At 40.2% G+C, this 20,317-nt stretch overlaps 2 protein-coding genes across 15 annotated transcripts; both read left to right on the forward strand.

Annotated features, from left to right (window-relative positions):
* Window positions 1–884: 884 nt before the first annotated feature.
* Window positions 885–12,148, forward strand: tpm1 (tropomyosin 1 (alpha)). Of its 14 annotated transcripts, none has more exons than XM_059334685.1 (10): window positions 885–1,128; window positions 1,493–1,618; window positions 1,811–1,936; window positions 5,090–5,223; window positions 5,562–5,679; window positions 6,448–6,518; window positions 7,291–7,366; window positions 7,592–7,654; window positions 7,778–7,847; window positions 8,384–10,151. In XM_059334685.1, exons 1-10 carry the CDS (start codon window positions 1,015–1,017, stop codon window positions 8,464–8,466), a joined length of 981 nt encoding a protein of 326 aa, XP_059190668.1. In that variant the 5' UTR covers window positions 885–1,014; the 3' UTR covers window positions 8,467–10,151. The 14 variants fall into 14 exon arrangements, with proteins under 14 accessions (XP_059190668.1, XP_059190663.1, XP_059190662.1 ...); XM_059334684.1 differs by lacking the exon at window positions 8,384–10,151 and adding an exon at window positions 11,288–12,148 and having other exon boundaries at window positions 890–1,128; XM_059334680.1 differs by lacking the exons at window positions 1,811–1,936; window positions 8,384–10,151 and adding an exon at window positions 10,742–12,148.
* A 1,179-nt stretch (window positions 12,149–13,327) lies between these two features.
* lactb (lactamase, beta) lies at window positions 13,328–17,530 on the forward strand. Its single transcript, XM_059335433.1, has 6 exons — window positions 13,328–13,818; window positions 13,953–14,019; window positions 14,816–15,006; window positions 15,097–15,409; window positions 15,492–15,657; window positions 16,435–17,530. The coding sequence occupies exons 1-6, from the start codon at window positions 13,465–13,467 to the stop codon at window positions 16,958–16,960; spliced, it is 1,617 nt and encodes a 538-aa protein (XP_059191416.1). The 5' UTR covers window positions 13,328–13,464; the 3' UTR covers window positions 16,961–17,530.
* The last annotated feature ends 2,787 nt before the right edge of the window (window positions 17,531–20,317 follow it).

Consider the following 20,317-nt stretch of genomic DNA (forward strand, 5'->3'; position numbering starts at 1 on the left):
ACTGATAAATGTACTGCATATAAACTGTAATATTCTTCTTTAGTACTTTATAAAACAGTTAACATTTCTCAAATGCCAGGTCAATCAGCGGCTCAGCTGCCATAATTGAGGTATAAAACCCATCTGGCTGCTGCTGGACTCAGTGCTGCCACAGTCAAATGACACATCAACAGTTTACAGGGAGGATACCCGATACATTATCAGGTAAACACTTCCCTGTCTTGAGCCCCTCAGACTGTGAACAATGCCTCTAGGGCTTGCTGGGCTTATCGAAAGTATCTCCTCTCAAACAGCACATTCGCCTTGAGCTACTACAACGTATCCCAGAGGAACTGCACCTACCCAGCCAAACACACTCACTCACACACACAGACAGCAGAGGCTGCAAGTTGACAAAAGCCTGGTCAAACTGTTATTGCAGCTGCCTGTGGTCTCACTCCCAGCCTGCTGAAGGACACAATGACACATGGATTAACAGAATACTGTTTCTATCAAACCAGAAAAAGTGATCTACGTAGAAAATCAAATCTTAGAGTTTGGTAAAACTAAATTAAACCTACTGATCACCACATGTTGTTTTTTGTGTGTGGCCACAGTGGTAAATTAACCTGTAGTCTACAAGTGTCATGCAGAGATTTTAATGATCGGCATCTTCTCCATGCATTAAATGGCTTCTGTATCATTACCATCATGAAGCCTTTCCGTGGGAGCTGCCTGCTTGTCCATCACACCCCATATAAAGGCGTATCATAAGTCAAATGTTTGGGAGCAACGAATCGCAGAGCAGAGCCTTAAAAAACGCCCGGGCACCCACACACGCCCCCTCCAAAAAAGTATTGGATGTCCAAAGGAATCCAGTCACCCCCCCTTGAAAGTACATATTTGACAGGGCACAGTCAGGCAGAGCCTGCACTCCAGCTTAGTGTTCAGTTAGGCACAGACGCCCTAGCCGCTCTCTCATCCTCTCCTTTTTTCATTCGGACGTTTTGCCGTGCCGTACAGCAATAAGCAGCCATGGATGCCATCAAGAAGAAGATGCAGATGCTCAAGCTCGACAAGGAAAATGCCTTGGACAGAGCAGAGCAGGCTGAGGGAGACAAGAAGGCAGCAGAGGACAGGAGCAAACAGGTCGGCTGATTTTTTTTTTTTTTTTTTTTTTTTAAACTTTGGTGGAAAATCTCAAAGATTCGTAGAAAAAAAGCAGGAATACCAGCAGCAATGTAAAGCTGCCCTTTAAATGGATCGCCTCCTAAATACGGATTAATTACTCTCATGGATAATCCCAAATAAGGATTAAATTAAGAATCCTTCTTGATTTTTTGGATGTTATAAATCCTCATCTCAACTGTTTTGGTGATGTAAATATAGCCTAGAAATTTCTAATTTAAAAAAATGTTAATTTTAAAAGTATTGTTTGATGATAAATTGAATTATTGCATGTTTATTTCATATTTTGTTTAACTTTATGATGTTTTCTCATATGCATGCATAGTTAGAGGACGATATAAGAGAGATGGAAAAGAAATTGCGCGTAACTGAAGACGAAAGAGATAAAGTGTTTGAGGAGTTCCAAACTGCTGAGGAAAAGTTGCTGACGGCTGAGGAGGTCGCCACCAAGGTATCTGATTCTGACGTGCATGAGCTTCCCTAACTTTCTCCTCTCTTTCCCCTGTCCTGTCCTGTCCTCTCCTGTTCTGTCCCGTCCTGTGTGTGTGTGTCTCTCTCTCTCTGTCCACGCTCTTTGCGCCTGTGCGCGTTCACGCAACTCCTCGCTGATCACCCTTCTGAAACTGTCTGACACGCGCCTCAGCTTGAGGACGACCTGGTAGCACTGCAGAAGAAGCTGAAGGGAACTGAGGATGAGTTGGACAAGTACTCCGAGGCTCTTAAAGATGCCCAGGAGAAACTTGAGCTGGCTGAGAAGAAAGCCGCAGACGTAAGTAGGGAAGAAGGTTCACAATTGCACCATTTCTGCACCACGCTGCTTCACACCTTCATTTTCTCATCACTGTGAGTGTGGAGAGCGACAGTTCAACTTGGTTATTCAAACCTGACCATTAAAATCCAAATTGATGTCTAATTATTGTTGAACTGTCGCTTTATGTTCAAGGATCACATGCACCATCACTTACAAGTCTGCCCAAAGAAAGTCATATTGGCTTAAATCAAATGTACCCACAGGCTAAATCATAACAATTAAATCAAATCCCATAATAACCCTATATGGTGTAATCATATTTTGTTTTTAGGCTAAGGTGTGCTCAGTCTTATAGGCCTTAGCGACGAAGGAGTCTTTTTCAGCGTGAGCAGTGAAGTAGCCTAATGTGCAGTCTTCCTAAGAGCGCACAGAGCGAGCGCCTGGATAAATATAGCCCACTGCTTTATATGGTCAAGATAGAGCTCACATCTGCGGGCTGCGCTCTTTGCTTACCACAGGGGGAAAACACTGTTTCCCATCAAAACGTCCCAGAAAGCACATTAATTTAAAGTAGATTTAAGCTCATTTACAGAACATTTAAATAAACGATCCCCTTTAAATATTTTCCTTTTTGGATTAATACACGACAGAAAAACTATTTAAGGAATTAAAAGGTCACGACCTGCTTGGTAGAAACTTTTTTCAAAACAAAAAACATGAATGACCGGGGTTCAAGTTCAGCATACGCTTTGTTTACAGGAGCCAATCAGGGGAATCAATTTGTAGTGTGGTTTATAAGTTGCCTTCAGGATAAACCGTTGTAATAATCCTTTAATTGGATTCCTCCGGGGAGTTAGGCCTTAGTGTGACTACTTTATAGTCTAGTCAGTCTTATCCTATCACACTTGATGCTGTATTGTATCCACTATATACGTATAAAGCCTACGGCTGTAGTTGTTTTCTAAATATTCCTAAAGGGAGGTTTAAGTATAGTGCTCAAAAAGTACTACTTAGTGTTTTATGGCCTTGTGTTTTCCAACTTTTATATTCGTAAAGGGTTTTTCTGCGATATCTGCACAGTCTAAAACGCAGTCTGTAATTACTGTATTCAGTAAAGACTTATTGAATGGCCTGTATGTAGTATTTTACAGCCACATGTAGTGCCCACATTTGACCAGCAGATGGCGCCGTTGCTCCGTTAGATGGCTCCAAGCGTGATACAACTACAATGTATTGACTAGGTGTGTTTCTGCTATTAAAATGCATTGTTATGTTGCATCAATTACGCTTTAAATTGCATTATTTTATGTAGCAATGTAGCAGATTACCTAGTCAGCAACGTTTTTGCACAATCATTTAAAATACTTTTTTTCGGTGTATTTTGAAATCAGCAGTACTTCCTGGACAATGACAAGCATTGCAGAGTGCGTCTCCAGAAAGCTTGCGCACCGTGCAACGCCTGTCTTCACGCAGCTTTCAGCACAATCAAGGACGTCATCTCGCTCCTTGAGAATTTCTCGGAAATTGTGCTGCAGCTCGTAGACTAGTCTTTTTTTATTTTTTTACTAAATATAGTTATACAGTAAACAATGGCCGGAGTTACATCGCTGGAGGCAGTCAAACGAAAGATCAAATCTTTGCAAGATCAGGCAGACAGTGCTGAAGAGAAAGCCGAGAGATTACAGAATGAGTCGCTTGCGCAGAGGAAAGCCAGAGAACAAGTAAGCATGTTTATCGCACAGGGGCTGGTTTTAAAAGCAAAAATCGCTCCTCTTGTAGCATTTTCTGTGTACGTGTGGTCCGCTGGAGTGATCCGCAGAGATATAGCGGGATTTTAATTTATACACAGCAGTGCTGCAAGCTGAGCTTTACATGGCTCCATCATGCGGTGCCACCACAAACTATTCTACCGAGGGTTTGATAGCCTGCTGCTCCCGGCTAAGCGCTTATAATTGGTAACGTTAGGCCGCCGATGCCCACGTTAAAGCAGTTGAACAACCGTGGCACAATATATCACGTGTTACCTCACAGCACTGCTGTGTTTCACTTGCATCTCCTTTGATGCACTTTGCTGTTAACGGTCCCATTCAACCTGCTTTCCAGCAACTTCCGTTTCTTCTATTCTGCAGGCCATCCGCAGGTTAAACATTTGAATAAATTATTTTAAGCTACCAGGAAGTTGCAAGAAAGCTGTGGTAACATTTAAGGTGCCAGTGTGCACTGTGGGCTTTTGCTCTTTGACTTGCCCTTATAAGGACAATAGGTTTTCACAGCTACAAAGGAGTGAATAGCGCCAGTTATCTAGACGGGAAATAAATCTTTCTGCAGGGGCTTAAAGCAGTCTGAGCCCATCTCAGGCTGACGGTATCTTATTTATATTAACTTACATTAATGGGCTTTAAAATTAAGTTTGGAGCATTGCTTTAGTTTATAGGTTTAACTGAGCGACTTCCTTGTTACTTCACAAACCTCAGATGCACTTTGGTCAACCACTGCTGCACACTTAAACATGAACTGCAGGGGAAACACTTAAATGTGCATTTACAGGACAGTGAGATTCTCACTCAGGCTGAACTGACACCATAAAACAGAAGCAGAGGATAGGTTTGAATAATCAAAGAAAAGGTCTGCTCTTTTTCTCACTCTCTATTAACGGCCTCGATAGCAAATTTCTCCAAAGATACTAGATCGTTTAACCATCTGGACCAACATGTTGCAAATGTAACCAGTTAAATTACACTTATACGTCTCCAACAGCTGTGAACTATCCAGGGAGTCACCTCTGTGATTGTATGTGTACCATGTGAGCAGTCATTTACAGTTTAATTGTCTCCCTTTGGCTTGAGCTTGTTAATGTTCTCTCAGGGGCCTAGTAATGAAACAGGGTATTCAACCTCCTGTCAGCTTGGGACATTGTTATCATTATACATAGTCAATTGGAAGCACGCAGGCAAGACTCCTGGGAGGGCTTTTCCCAACAGGTGGCACACAGAAACACTTTTGAACAACACCACTAATCCCTCCCTCCAGAAAAACTAAATTCACCACCTACTGTTCATTCTTTGATTCTTTGGGCTGACGTGTACGTGTGCATGTGTGATTTGCAGGTTTTTTCTGTTAAAGACGACAATCTCCATTTTTTTTCCTGACATGCTCCTCTTCTCTCCTTAGGCTGAGGCAGATGTCGCTTCCCTTAACAGACGTATCCAGCTGGTTGAGGAGGAGTTGGATCGTGCTCAGGAGCGTCTGGCAACTGCCCTGACCAAGCTGGAGGAGGCTGAGAAGGCTGCTGATGAGAGCGAGAGGTGGGTTTGTTATGAGCGGCGTAGACTCAGTCCCCTGATCTCTGCAGAGAGCAGGTGGCAGGGCTGCGTTTGCATCCCTTTGTATGGGGTACAAGCGGAGCCTCTGTGCTGCATAGCTGGATGTCAGACAGTTCGTTGTCTGTTACACTAGCTGTGTCAATAGCGCAGTCATTCCCCAGCATCCCGAAAGTCTATATTCCCTCCCTCTGTCATGTCAGAAAACAACCTTAGCAGGATTTATTAAAGATTTATCAGTTAACACTTTCAGGAAGAGTGTAGGCTGTCAGGGCTCAGCTTCTGATTTCTAACATCCCTGGACTGTTTGTTTCCTCACACAGAGGCATGAAGGTCATTGAGAACAGGGCCATGAAGGATGAGGAGAAGATGGAGCTGCAGGAGATCCAGCTCAAAGAGGCCAAGCACATCGCTGAGGAGGCTGACCGCAAATATGAGGAGGCAAGTTTTTCAGCCACCGGCAGCCAATCCAAAAGACTTCTGCAATTTCAAACACCCAGATGCACATTTATAGCAATCAGTATTTTTATGGCATACTCTTTACAGTTATTTATAATAAGTTAATCTTCAAGATATGTGTGTTAATTAATTAAATTTTCATTCAATTTCTATACTTTACTGTCAAATAAGAAAGTGTTTTACCCAATTATGAAAACACTTTTGAAGTTTAAATCAAAATCAACTTTCACATGGTTCCTGCATTTTTAATTTGACACTTTTTTACCATTTATATTCATTATATCAACATTCACGAAACACACTATAATGTAGTTGTTAGCACATATAAGATTTTATTAATGTTTTTGGTAACAACTATGCACTCCTCTAGGCACCCATAAGTGGAGGCTGAATGATTTATATTACACTTTTGCTTAAGTAACATTTTCAATGCAGGAATTTTTATTGAATTATTTTTACAATTTGTATTAGTACTTTTGCTTAAGTAAAGGGTCCTATTATATAAATGTGGCTTTGTAAAATAAGTGATTAGAAGTTATAATGATTAACAAATGCTCTTAATCTGCTTTCACTACATTAAAGTGTGTTATAAGTTTTATATGCTAAATAAGGGGGGATAATGTAAAGTGTAGTTTAATCTCATTAGAGTTGTACACTTTTACTTTGAGATAAACGTTAAGCCACATCCTAGTTGTGTCACATCATCAAGTTTTTGTTGTGATTTAACACTTTGTTGTGCTGCACCTAAAGGTTGCCCGTAAACTGGTCATCATTGAGAGCGACCTGGAGCGTACAGAGGAGCGCGCTGAGCTGTCAGAAGGGTGAGAAGTTTCACCTTTACGTGCACTTCAACTGCACTCACACTTGCACATGCACTGCCATTTTAACACTTGGAGCTTTGAGCACTAATACACATAGTATCAGACTTGTATCCATTTGAATCATGCATCCTGTGTCCTTACTGTATCTGCTCATTATTTGCATGCTCTCCATGGCTTGAATGGTTTTGGCTTGCACACGTGCGCCGCACCCTCTCACAGACGGGCTCGGAAAGCAGCTGATGAGCTAAGGGTTTTGGAGCAAAGCATGAAATCACTAAACTCCTCAGTCACACAGGTACTGCAAACAGAAACTAACACCAACACTTACATCTCTGATGAGTGGCTCTTCCCACTTTCTTTCAAGCTGCTGAGTTAACCCTCTGCGTTGCTCGCTGTGCTCGTTCTTTCCCTCTTTAATGCTCTTTTATTCTGGGTATGTTTTCACGCCTCTAACATTGCAGTGACTGTGCAAGAATAACATCTCATATTTAAGAGAAGCACAATATACTATTGATCAAATTTATTGATTCAATTGTAACCCACTACTCCGTGTGATTGCAATTCTCACAATCCAGCTCTGTTAAGGCACTTTTATGGGGTTCCCTCCTTGTTTTATCCCTGTAGTTCTTATTTATCTTGTTTCCTCTCCCCCCTACTTTCCCTCTACATGTTTTGTGTCCACCTCTGGTTCTCTCCATCCTTCCTCCCCTCCTTTCCCTCCATCCTTCTCTTCTTCTCCTTTGCAACTTTATCCCAAAATCTAAAACATCAGCAAATGCTCTGAACTTGAGGAAGAGCTGAAAACTGTGACCAACAACCTGAAGTCACTGGAGGCCCAGGCTGAGAAGGTAAGTGGGACCTCCTGGCTGGGTGCATGCTGTCAACTCCCTCAGCTCCCTGTTAGACTGGGTAGAGCAGCAGAAGAGTCTGGGGAGAAAATGCCCTCACTTTATTTCATAATCCATATCTGTAAAATAAAATATACATAAAAACATGTTTTAATGCATTGGGACATTAAGAGTTTGACTCTGCGGCCATATGTTTGAGACCTCCTTATTGTTTTCTTCCCACAGTACTCCCAGAAGGAGGACAAATACGAGGAGGAGATCAAGGTCCTCACCGACAAGCTGAAGGAGGTAAAGTTTCACAAGGCCTTATCTGGAGTTGCAGGCTGAGTCCGAGATAATTTACACAAGTCACGGGTGCTGTATCATACTTTGAGTGTTGGACTAACTCATAAATCTGTCTCTGTAACACAGGCTGAGACTCGTGCTGAGTTTGCTGAGAGATCAGTAGCCAAGCTTGAGAAGACCATTGATGACTTGGAAGGTATGATTTTTCTTCCCTTCACACTCTGCTGGTTTCTACAGAGTTATATCGTTGCCATTCATGGTATTTTTTCAATTAAAATCTCTTTAGGCCATTTTTTGCTTCACTCTTGAACTATTCTTTCACTTTCTCTTTATGCCAGCATGGCTCTTTTTCAGACAGCATCATACTTTTGTTGTGGCAACTCTTATACTTTCACTTTTAAGTGTTGGATGGCTTTGATGTTTATCAGAGATATCAGGCCTAAATGTTGACTCAGTGTTCAAGGAGTCACAGTGGAAGTGAGCTGAGAGTGAAATATTTCATTTTCTTCATGCCGTCGAGTCCCTGATTTCTGTTGCACTTCCATTCTATCAATTTCTGGTATAACTTTGTTTTCCTCTTTTTCCCCCTGTCTTCGATTTTTTTTTTCTTTCTGTCACCTCTTCCTCTCTCTCTTGTCAATGTTCTGGATGCTTCACCCTTCACCTCCTTGCCATGTGCTCCTTCACCTTTGCCCCCATTCCTCTCACTGCACCTCCCTGGCCCACCAATAGATGAGTTGTATGCCCAGAAACTGAAGTACAAGGCCATCAGCGAGGAGCTGGACCACGCCCTCAACGACATGACTTCCATGTAATTTTCAACTTGCTGTGTCTGCTTGTTCTGCCGTTACCCTCTCACCCCCTGCATCTCTCAACCCTGTACACAGGCTACCTCGCCTTTATCCCCTCCCTTATATTACCTTCTACTATCACAACACGTACACCCAACCCTTGTATCTGTTCCTACACTTAGTTATGCAGCCTTGTTTTTGTATCGTCTTAAGGTTTAATGTCTTAAAACAGACAATGTGCTATTCCGTGTCTGTGTGATGGAAGTCCACTTGACATAATTACAACTTACTCTCAGTGGTTTCCTCATTCATACTTCTTCATTAGTGTGGTTACGGTGATACTGGATGCCTGTTGTATCAGTATCTCTGGTGTTTGAGAATGCTGTAAACTAGACTGAAGTAATAATATGCATTTTTCGATTTAGTCTATACAGTTTTATAGTAATTTTTAAATATTCATGATATTTTTAAATCCTAAGCAGTGCATGCAAGTTGTACAACATTGAAATGCTGTAATAGAAAAGCATTTCAATGAATCTGACTCTAGCTTAAAAGTTCTGGTTTCCTCTTTCCACTTCTACTAACATGGTCTACTTCAGTTCAGAAGAAAGGCCCCCCCTGTGTGGTTGTGAAGTTAAAGGTTAACTCTTATTGTTTAGCATCACTGTGGTTGAGCCCCCGTTATTGCTAAATTAGTGTTGTCCCTCAACATTTGGCCTTTATGTGGGAGAACAAAAAACGCATTGGTCCGCCTAAGCAAAAAGGTCTCAGAGTTGGTCCGATCTCCGGTTTGCTGTGTAGTGCCGTGTCTCCTGTGGTTCTGATGCATTGTGATGCACATCTCAAACTCTCGTAGGTCCCTCGCCGACCCCCCTGGTTCACTGTACCTCTTCTCTCCCACACAGATAAATATTTCACACCTCATCAAAGACGTCTCCTGCCGGCTGAGCGGCATCTGTCTGCTCTCTCCAGCCCTCTTTCATCCCTCTCTGTCTTTGCTTTCCTTTCCTCATCATGTTTTCATCCTCATGTCAAAGTTAATTGCATCCCATCACTTGTACAGAATCCTAGAATCTTTCTGCATTGTGTAAAAAATAAAACGTCCTTCCTTCTATGTAAGCTGTATCTCTTTACTCCTTTACTGTCCTTTTTTTTTGCTTTTTAATTTATTTATTTTAAATTGGCTCTAATAAAACCAGGAAGCCTTGCTTTTAATTTATGTTTTTCCGTTTTCTTTTTGCATCTCAACCAACAATTAGTTTAGCTTTACCCTGCTTTCCTTTGTTCTTGTTCTTTTTATTTCCTTCAAATATTGTTCCGTGAAGCTGAGATATTAGGAATATCACAGTAGTGCTATGAGCACAGAAACTTACAACAAATTCAGGTACTTGACAGAAAGCTGAGCCATTTGTCTTCTCTCTTAACATTTGAGCCTGATGCATGCAAGCACTTTTCAACATGTAGTACTGTGACAGGAGGAGCTGACTGGAATGATTTGAGAATTGTAGGGAATTAGTGTTAGATTGTTATCAGGAAGATTGTGGTGAAGAAAAGAGTGTAAAGGTAGAGTACAGAACAGTATGTAAGATTTGTTGAGCCTCATCTGGTTGCTGGAAAAATTGGATGAAAATGCCATCAGTGATAATGAGACATGAGACATGTATGATACACAGTATCCTGTCATCTATTTGAATAAATATACAATCACACATTCTGAGTCTTTTTATTACAGTTGTTCTCATAACTTCAGACACAGAAAGATGCAGAGGTGAGCAGTTCTCTGGTGTTGTGAGTTTTGAGACGTCATAATTCAAATATGACTGCAGAACAATAGTTGAGCCACATCCTTAAACTCTTAAATATGTCAGCCTTAACTTGAGCCAGCAAATTGGTTGATTCTCACTTACAGTATATCTACTTTAACCTTATTTAATCATATGATGAAATGCACTTGATAGAGAATTATATTCCCAAAATGACAGCTACAGTTTAGTATTCCTTATTTGTTATATTTTGTTCCCACTCTATTCAGCTTATAGATTATATCGTTACATCTCCTCATCCTCTGTTTTCACTCTACATACTGTCCTGCTTTGCTTTACCTGCTGCTGACAAAAATCTAAAGAATGGGTTAACAAAACATGATCATGTTATCTCAAGGCTATTCAGATACTTTCAGTGTGTTTTATAAGTCTCTGGTGATCTAAGGAAGGTAGGTGTCATCAGGCATTTTTCCCTTTTCCTATATTCTGATTTCCTGTCCTCTCTCTGTTTTCCAACTTGCTTTCTGACTGCAAAGATCGCCTCCACCAGCAACTTCAGAAAAATCGCCTTCTCACTAATGAACTACGCGTGGCCTTGAATGACGACTAAATTGCGTGAATGTTTTACGTGTTTGTTACGGTTCTGTGTTTAATGTGTGTATGACAATCTGATCTAGAGCAAGATCCAAAGCTCTTCCGTTAGCATTGTCCCCGTACGATGCCTGCACTGCTTGAAATCTGTGTTGCTGTTTGTTGAAATGTAATTGAAATATAGTCAAAATCAGGGATAAACTCAAATATATCATTTTCTAGTCTTACAGGCTAGTATTATATTATACAATAATAATTTTTATGGATTGTTGTTGTGTTTATGTGTATTATTAAGAACATTGTTGTGACCTGTTTGCATGGTGGCTTGCACATCATAATATGAGCTTGTTTACTCAATGCGTTTTTGTTGATTTATATTAATGACTGACCATAGTGATGTAGCCAGCTTGATTATTAATGCAAGCTAACCAGCTGACTCACTTTTGCTCGCTTGTGTGAGATTAAAACTTCTCCATTTGATGTTCTAACAGAGAAACTGTCACACGCTAAAGAAGAGAACCTCGATATGCACCAGATGCTGGACCAGACTCTAATGGAACTGAATAATTTGTGAAAGCACAGTCTGACCCCACACGCACTGTGGTTTTTCGCTTTTTGTACTTGCACCTTGCTTACCATAAACCCCTCCTCTCGTACCTTGCCCATGGTGGAGATGAAACAGCCAGATGCTTTTCCTATTGCACCGTCCTGCCTTCAGCGGAACTCGACCAAGGAGCAAAGCTAAGGGGAAGTAAAGCTTAACCATTCCCTTTGATGAAACCTAAACTGAGAAACAAGATTGTTTTTGCAAGCCAGTTTTTAATCTTGTAATGGTGTCTGCCTTTTGCAATCCTTGAGATAGTTTTTTCTTTCTTCTTTTTTTTGTTTTGACAAGTCATCTGGTGAAATGACATGTGCAAGATTGTTTTCTACATCTGCATTGAAGCTGATCTGGTACGTTCCATTCCACCTTGATACTGCACATACCAAAGGACAAAGTGGAGAAATTTTGCACTTAGTCAAACCTCAACATGACGCACATTTTGAATTCTGTAAGACAAACTATGTTTAAAAAGATACATGCCCAGAAAGTGTAAGTATACATTGGCTATGCCTGTCAGCATGTATACTGGTGCTACTATACTGTTAAGCAATGACCAAAAATGCAAATGCATTACAGTGTATACTTATTCTTTAAAACCATGGTTCAAAATTTTTTCATCTTGTCTATAAAATATGATTTCAGTCATATGGTTGTGCATTGTTTTAGCATTTTATTAATTTAGATGTCTCAAGTGTTTATCATATCTCAAATGTATAATGAAAATAAATAAAAGCACGTTTTGAAAGTTTTCTAACTTTGTTTGTGATGTTTACATAGCCTTTTTGTCCATCATAGAATTTAACTAAATTAGAGGCCTTAATAGATTTTGGGGTGATTTAATAAAACCTGATGCATTGCCAAGGAAAATAAAATATATCTAATAGTCCTCATCTTCCTCACAGGTGTAGAATGTGTTACATTTTCTGAACAAATGGAGATCTGTTCATATGGCAGCTTTATTGCATTACACTTCGCTCATTTTTTTTGTTTGACCCTCAGTTTGACTCCCGGCTAGGGGAAAAACATTGTCATGTGTTTCTTTGGAGCGCACTAAACACCACTGGACCATATCAGTCCAGTTTCAGAATGATGCAATGCTTCATTTTTTGCATTAATCTTTATGTAGTGATGGTGTAACTTTATCAGTAGTAGTGTAGTAGTGGTAGTGAACAGGTTATTTAAACTCCAACCATATACCATGGTTTATTACTTTATTGTGGCCTATATAGTTTACATGTTATCTTAATTTGCTTTGTGGTCATCAGTTGAGCTATACACACCATCTTTCCTTGATTTTAAAAACGTACAAAATAAAACAAGGCTACTATATTATAAAAGGAAAAGTGCCTCAGACCCATAGACTCTAAAAAGGTCAGACCTCAAACAGATAGGGAGTGGGGCTATTGGACATTTGAGGCAATGCCCCACCTGCTGGCAGAAGAAAAGAGTATGGTGTATATATATTTCTGGATTGCTAGAAAGCCTGACAAATCCCAGTAGCTGGATATAATAATTTAGTACAGGGTGTATCAGACAGAGGGGGAATATAGCTATATTAAGACAGACAGTATGAGAAAAATGTTTGTTTGTTTTTACATCAAAGCTTAAACGTGTTCTAGTAGAGTTTTCTTTTAAATGAAGCATAGACTCTATAAATCTAAAAAAAATGCCTAAGTCATTTATTTCTCTTAAGTTGCATAATTTACACACAGTGTTATTACTATGCCAATAGCCATCCTTTGTTACATCCCTTTTGAGTGAAATGATCAAAAAATGTCATATGTTACACTTTTGGTGAAGTTTTTTTTGTTTCCTGCGAAACTTGAATAAAATAGTTAGACGATTATTTTAACAGGGTGACGAAATAAGGTAAATCGGTATGTCTCCTTTAAATTTTGTCTGCGATGAATTATCTTTCCCCTTCGATCGATTTTGTCTGGATCGTGATTTGATTTGTTTGGTCTGGCTCGAGATGCGAACAGGAAGCAGTTCGTTAACTGGAGCTCATCGATAACAGACCGTTATTACCGCCAACAAAAGGCAAGAGGAGCAGTAAATCTAACAATGTCACGGCTGTTTTTGCCAAATCGTTTTTGTGCCAAATGTAGCCTAATAACACCGCGTGGGTCTCCGGTGTTGACACTGCGAGTGAAGCCGGGGCAGTCCGTTAATCTGAGTGGCTTTAGTCAACAGCAGAGACGATATGCTGGAGGGACAAATACAGCGTTTTTTAAGTACAAATCAAAGTCCGGGATTTGGATATGTGGGGTTGGTGTGGGGATTGCTATAGCTGTGGGACTGAAATACCGCGCTGACACAAGCAACAGCTTCTGTGATAATAAAGTAAGAGACGCGCCGAGGATTGATCGGTACAGCGATGCCATAAAAGTTAGCAGGGACCTTTTGGAGCGGATAAAGGTAAGCATGGAGGTAGGCATGTGAGCTCTTTGGTTTTCATTGAACTACTTTAATCTTTCTCTCATCTTGTGTTTCCTGCCTGACATCAGAGCCACCTGTAACATCTCAGTGTTTGTGTCTGTCTGTTGTCTCAGGATGAGGTCGGGGCTCCAGGGTTGGTGGTTGGGGTCTCTGTGGATGGGGGTCAAGTCTGGAGTGAAGGTTGGTGCCTGCAAAGTCCACTTGAAAGGAGCTATGTGTTGCTTTTAATGTGTCAGTGTAGTTTCTCTTGTTGCTCAGCATGTTTTTGCATTAAATGCTGGTCCAGTGTTATACTTTTTTATTCAAGCAAACACTCGGGCAACAATCATATTTCATGCATTTGCCTTTGTAAAATATACGTCAACAGCTATAACGTTTTCATTTTTAAAGTTATCAACAGATTATGTTTATGGTTTGCAAAGATAAGCTACTTTATAAACAATAAACAAGGAGATACACAAGGCTACATATGCAGGACAATTGTATTTTTGGCATATCCCTCCTAGATACAGATACAGGCACAACATGCATGCATTTCAGAAGGATCAGAAGGATGGCAATCTTAGACCATAGCTAAAACATTAAAGATTTTTTTAAATGACGTAGTTCCCCTTTAACAGTGGCTCAGAATTGGTTAACCACCTCGGAGAAACCCAGGAATAAGAAAAAACATAAGAGGCAAATAAATTATTAATGAACCAAACACTTTCAAGCTTCAGCTCTGTTTACCTTGGAACACCACTGGCCTCATTTAGTTGCAAATTTAAGTGACTATGTATGTACCATGAATCAAGTCAGCAGAACCATTTCCGTCACTGAAAAGTAAGAAAAAAATACAGTGAAATGACAGTAGGTTATCACAGTAAATGTTTTAAAAAGCAACACAACTAATATTAAACATATTCATCAGGAAAAAAACACCCCCAAAAACATGGACATTCTTATATGATGTGTTTAAATTCTTCATGTATTACAGGTATCGGTTATGCTGATTTGGAGAACCGTGTGCCATGCAGCCCAGAAACAGTGATGCGAATCGCCAGCATCAGTAAGCCCCTCACATCTGCAGCTGCTGCACGACTGTGTGAGGAGGGGAAACTAGAACTGGATGTCCCTCTCCAGAAATATGTCCCAGAATTTCCCCAGAAACAATTTGATGGACAGGATGTAAGTTACTTGAACAAATTGTCAGAGTTTTCTTATTATCAGCCATAATATCATGCTCCTGAACTCACATGCATATATCATTTATTTCAGGTCACAATAACCCTTCGTATGATTCTGTCCCACCTGAGCGGTATACGGCATTATGAGAAGGATGCAAAGAAAGTGAGGGAGGACAAAGAGAAAGCTAAGCGTCTTTTAAAGCCAGAAAAGAAAGAGGATGAGAAGAGCTCGACTGAAAACAAAGATAAAGATAAAACAGAACAGAACACCAAAAGCAAAGAAGCCACTCAGGCTCAGAAGAAGAAAGAGTTTGAGCACGAGGAATACTACTTAAAGGACAACTTTGAAAATGTCACTCGGGCCTTGGACCTCTTCAAGGACGACCCACTCATTTTCAAACCTGGTAAAACACAAATCTGCTTGCTAAGCCATTAAAATGAGATACAATGTCATGATGACTAAAAAAGATTTTTTTCTATGTGCAGGCACCACTTTTCTGTACTCCACCCATGCCTTTACCCTGCTCAGTGCCGCTGTGGAGCGAGCTGCTGGACAGCGATTCCTGGATGTCATGACGCAGATGTTCCGTGAGCTGGGAATGCTTAATACTGTGCCCGATGAGAATGACCCTATTATTTACCACCGCTCCAGGTAATCCATACTGACATTAATGTCAAGTCACAAATGGGTGCAGACGAGATGTAACATCAGAGCAGGACATAGTAGAGATCTTTTATTTCTTCAAGGTTGTTTTTATTGCTCCTGCTTTTTTCTTCACTGCACAACATGATAAAAAGAATGGCCATAATTGTTTGGAGTCCTGGTCTGGTGCAAGTTCGGGACAGCATATTTTATATATTTCTTATATTATTATTTTATCATAACAGAGAGTAGTGCAAGTGTCTTGCTTAAGTCACAAAGTGTTTTGCTGGGGACTGAGGTTGTATTTTACTCACTGGCAACTTTGGTTCACTTCTTTTTTATTATAATAAGGAACATTTTAAACATTTATAACACTGTACTAACAGAACAAACACTTTCTCAAAGGGCAACAGGCCACCACAGGCTGTAAAACTGAATGCATCTTATATGTTATGATGAAACTAAAAATACAAAACACATAGAATAGAAAAAAATGTTTGCATTAGAAGAAGTGTTTCAGTATGTTCCACCATGGCTATATTCAAACACATAACACATGTATATAGTGACTGGCACGACTGGCCACTGTCTACAAATGTGCCATGTTCACCATTCACATCACTGTGACTGACTCACATGCCAATTCTCTTGTGCTAACCTTAGCACGTTACTAACGGCGTATGGCTAAAAGTGTCTGGACGGAAATCATGCTTGTGACCCCCATACCATGACGGTTCCATACAAATACTAAATGAGTCCATATGAGTAATTTATGCTCCTCCACAGATATTATCATCTCAACAAGCGAGGACGTGTTGTGAACTGCCCATACGTAGACAACTCCTACAAGTGGGCCGGAGGCGGCTTCCTTTCCACTGTGGGTGACCTGCTGCTGTTCGGTAATGCTCTGCTCTACAGCTTCCAGGTGGCCCACCTGAAGGACACTAAGGGCTTACTCCCTGGCTTCCTCCAACCCAAAACTGCCATAGATCTGTGGGCACCAGCTGACAGGACAGAGGCCAGCTGGGATAAGGATGGACTGTATGCTCAAGGCTGGCTGGTGGTGGAGAAACTACAGAAATACGGCCAGTGCAGGAAGCGCAGGCACTACGTGTCGCACACAGGAGGCGCTGTGGGGGCTAGCAGTGTCCTCCTTGTGTTACCCAGTGAGGAGGTCGATGAGCACAAAGGACAGACCCCCCTCCTCCCACAGGGGGTGGTGGTCACCATCATCACTAACATGCAGTCTGTGGGACTCAACAACACAGCACTGAAAATTGCGCATGAGTTTGACAAAGCCAGAAGCCTGTAAGAGTAAGTTGTTTACAGAATCGTGTGAGTTTATATTTTCCTGAGAAGTATTTCATGACCCTTTTTATGAAATTTTGATAACACTATTAAATAAGTGTATGCCATGTTTTAGGAAATTAAATAAATCCTAAACATGCATTTTTTTTAAATGTTTCATGAAGTTTGCAAAATAGTTACTTTTCTTTAGAACACTTGACAGGGTTGTCATGCTGCCACTAGGTGGAGGCAGTTTACTACATTTCTAACACAAAAAAGTTTCAGACATTCATGCATTTTCTGTGTTTTTAAAAACAAAACATTTGTTATGGCATATGTATTTATGCATTTGAGGGAAATAAAAATATTTTATACACCATTGAAAAAAGGTTGGTTGCTATTTAAAGCAGAATGATAATGGTAACTATGTCACATGTAGTGACTATAGGGCCCATCCTGAACAGATATTTACTCATAGCAACATGGCATATGTGATTGTAATATTGGGAATAGAAAATTAACTTGACTATCAATAATCAATGGGGTAAATTTCTTACAATGTACTCGCTGCTGAGCTGACTTTCAAGTGTTAAAACTGACTTCATCCACATGTACAATCCTGATTTTGTCTTTTGATTCAACAAAACAACCAGTGTACTGAAAAGCTGGCTCATTGATTGTGACAATAATTTAGGATAACTAAGCTGCCAGCAGTCCAATAGTGTTTATTTTCTTCCACAGTTGGTTGTTAGCAACTGTTTGAGAGTGCTGGAAATCGATCAAAGAGAAAAGACTAACAAACTATTTGAAATGCAGTCCAAAAAGTTTTAATTCTCTTCTGACCTCGCTGAATTGAAGCAGATTTGATACCACCATTTTCATTATGAGACTCCTGGGATCTCATGTGTCCCTGTTTTTAGATTTAAAGGGACTGATGAATGGCTTGGGATAAGCTAATTATACAGGCTCCCGCACGCAGTGTGTCGCTAAGTTTGCTGTGTGTGTCCCTGCATGTCCAGTTCTGTTGGAGCCAGTTTGAGATTTAAAACTGCAGAATGAAGACAGCTTTTAAAAGTGAGGTCATCCTGACCAGACCTGATTGCTTCAATGGGCAATTATGGGTTAGGGTTGAGATTACATTCAGGATTAGATTAAGAATAGGTTAAAGGATGAGGTTAGTAATGAAGTGCTGATGGTTAGAGGATGGAGAAAGACTCGTCCATCAGGATCATCGTTTGTGTGTGTGTGTCTGTGTGTTTGTGTGTCTGTGTGTGTCAAAGTCAAATAATTCAGGGATGATTGCATATATTTACACAATTTAATATTAATAATAGCATATTGAGCATGTTCATCAATTGATACAAGGTTTCATTTCATAATTTCATATTTCAAGTTCAACATTTAGAATAATATTTCACAAAATATTTTTTAACATAGCACAACTATGATTTGTAAATACATCTCAGGCAAAGTACATAGATTGAAATGTGATTTAACACGAGTAACACCAGTGCCAACTTCATAGCTGTGTTAAAAAGGCTACTGTGCAATGTGTGATTTAATTCCCACCCACTCACACTTGTTTGGATCCCTGTTGGTGTGTGTGTAAATGAATTACACCTTTCTGTAGCAAACAGCATGGACTCCAGAAATCTCATGAGACAATTAATCAGCTCTTGACTTTAGTTAAAGAGAAACTTCAGTATTTTTCAACCTGGAACTTATTTTCCCAAGGTTTTCTATCTAAGTGACTAATGGGGACAGCAATTTTTAAAATTAGTCCATTATTGAGCGTGAGTGCTGGCAGCCGCAAAACAGGCTGCAATGTAATTCTTCGGGGAAATTGCACAACGTCAATGTATGTCCACTAAAAGTGCTTTCTTTGTGTCTGAAAGGTGAGAGGTGTTATTTTAAGTGTCTGGCAACATTATGAAAAGGACCCTAAAGAGGAATCAAATGTATTTACCTTTCGCTTGATCCAGTCTGTTTGTTTTTGTGCCTATAGAGTCATAGCATTCGCTGGAAAACCACCAGTTTCCACAAGGTTCAAGGCCTTGCAGCAGCTGCTTCACCTTCCTCTGCCTGTTGCCTCTCTCTCTCTTTCCTCGTCTGCTCTTCAATTTTTAGGAGCTTTTTTCCCCCATACTCTGGCTCAAATAAATATGGGCAGCCATCAGAGTTAAAGGCCTCATCCACATTGTCAAAATCATCCAAATAATCAGCCACGGCATTCTAAATCTTTCACAATGTTACACTTTCTGTACTTCACAACCAACTCTTCCGGACACTCCTCTCTCCAACTCTCACTTCCACTTACGTCTGACTGCATCGCAAGATTTCTTCTTTAGCAAGACTTTATTAGACCCAATAACAAACAGACCAAGGTAAAGATTAACCTTTAATTTCTTTGTAGGATCCTTTGCATAATGTGATCAGACATTTACATTGACGTTGCACAATGGCCCTGAAGGACTCCATTGTAACCGTATAAAAAAATGGCGGACGTAGTCATTGTGACGTCACTCATTGGTTTTTGGACTCTAGTTTTAAAGCCTGGAGGTCAGCGTTTTGGCCGTCACCATATTGTTTTTTTTTTGCAGTTGTTAAATGGACAGAACTGATCTGGAAATGGAAAGACACTGTGTCATCAGCTAATTCTTGTGCTAACTAACTCTTGGCTTGCAAGGGACAGTTGCAAGACTAAACGTTACAGTGAACTTTGTTGAAGTGAAAACACACTGGGACAGGGTAAAAGTTCAAAGACAATAGTGCACAGGTTACCGTGGTACAACCTGTCAATAAGGTAGCCCCGCCCTAAAACAACCCCTGCTTTCTTGTCTATTTTCCTCTTAATAAGATCATAATTTACAAAATGAACATTATGCTGTATTGAAGAAGACCTGAAACTAGCTATTGAGAAAACAAACTCATCAGGAGTAATTGTTTGGTTAATGGTAATAAATTAAATCAGAAGTAGGGTAATTTTCTTACTGATATACAAACTGTCTCTTTTTTTACAACCAGTGGAGTCGCCCCCTGCTGGCCATTAGCTAGGTTGTAGTATTAAGGCTCACCTAGAGGTTGCCATTTCATTGCACCTGTTTTACAGCTGCCGGCTGCCGAGCTTTCATTCAATACTGGACCAACTTAAAATAATGTCCCCATTAGTCACTTGGATACAAAAACATAGGAAAATAGAGTCCAGTTTGATAAATATCAAAGTTTCCCTTTAAGATCAGTGTAGCAGCATTCATCCTGTCTATTGGTCTGTCATAGTCACACCCAAAATAGTCCGACAAGGCAAGTGACATTTATGAGAAATATTTCATCATCCAACCCAACACACAGCCAAAAGGAAAACAAATGTACCTCAGAAAAAAAA

This window comes from Centropristis striata, chromosome 6, assembly GCF_030273125.1.
Source record: "Centropristis striata isolate RG_2023a ecotype Rhode Island chromosome 6, C.striata_1.0, whole genome shotgun sequence".
In the NCBI taxonomy this organism is placed as follows: domain Eukaryota; kingdom Metazoa; phylum Chordata; class Actinopteri; order Perciformes; family Serranidae; genus Centropristis; species Centropristis striata.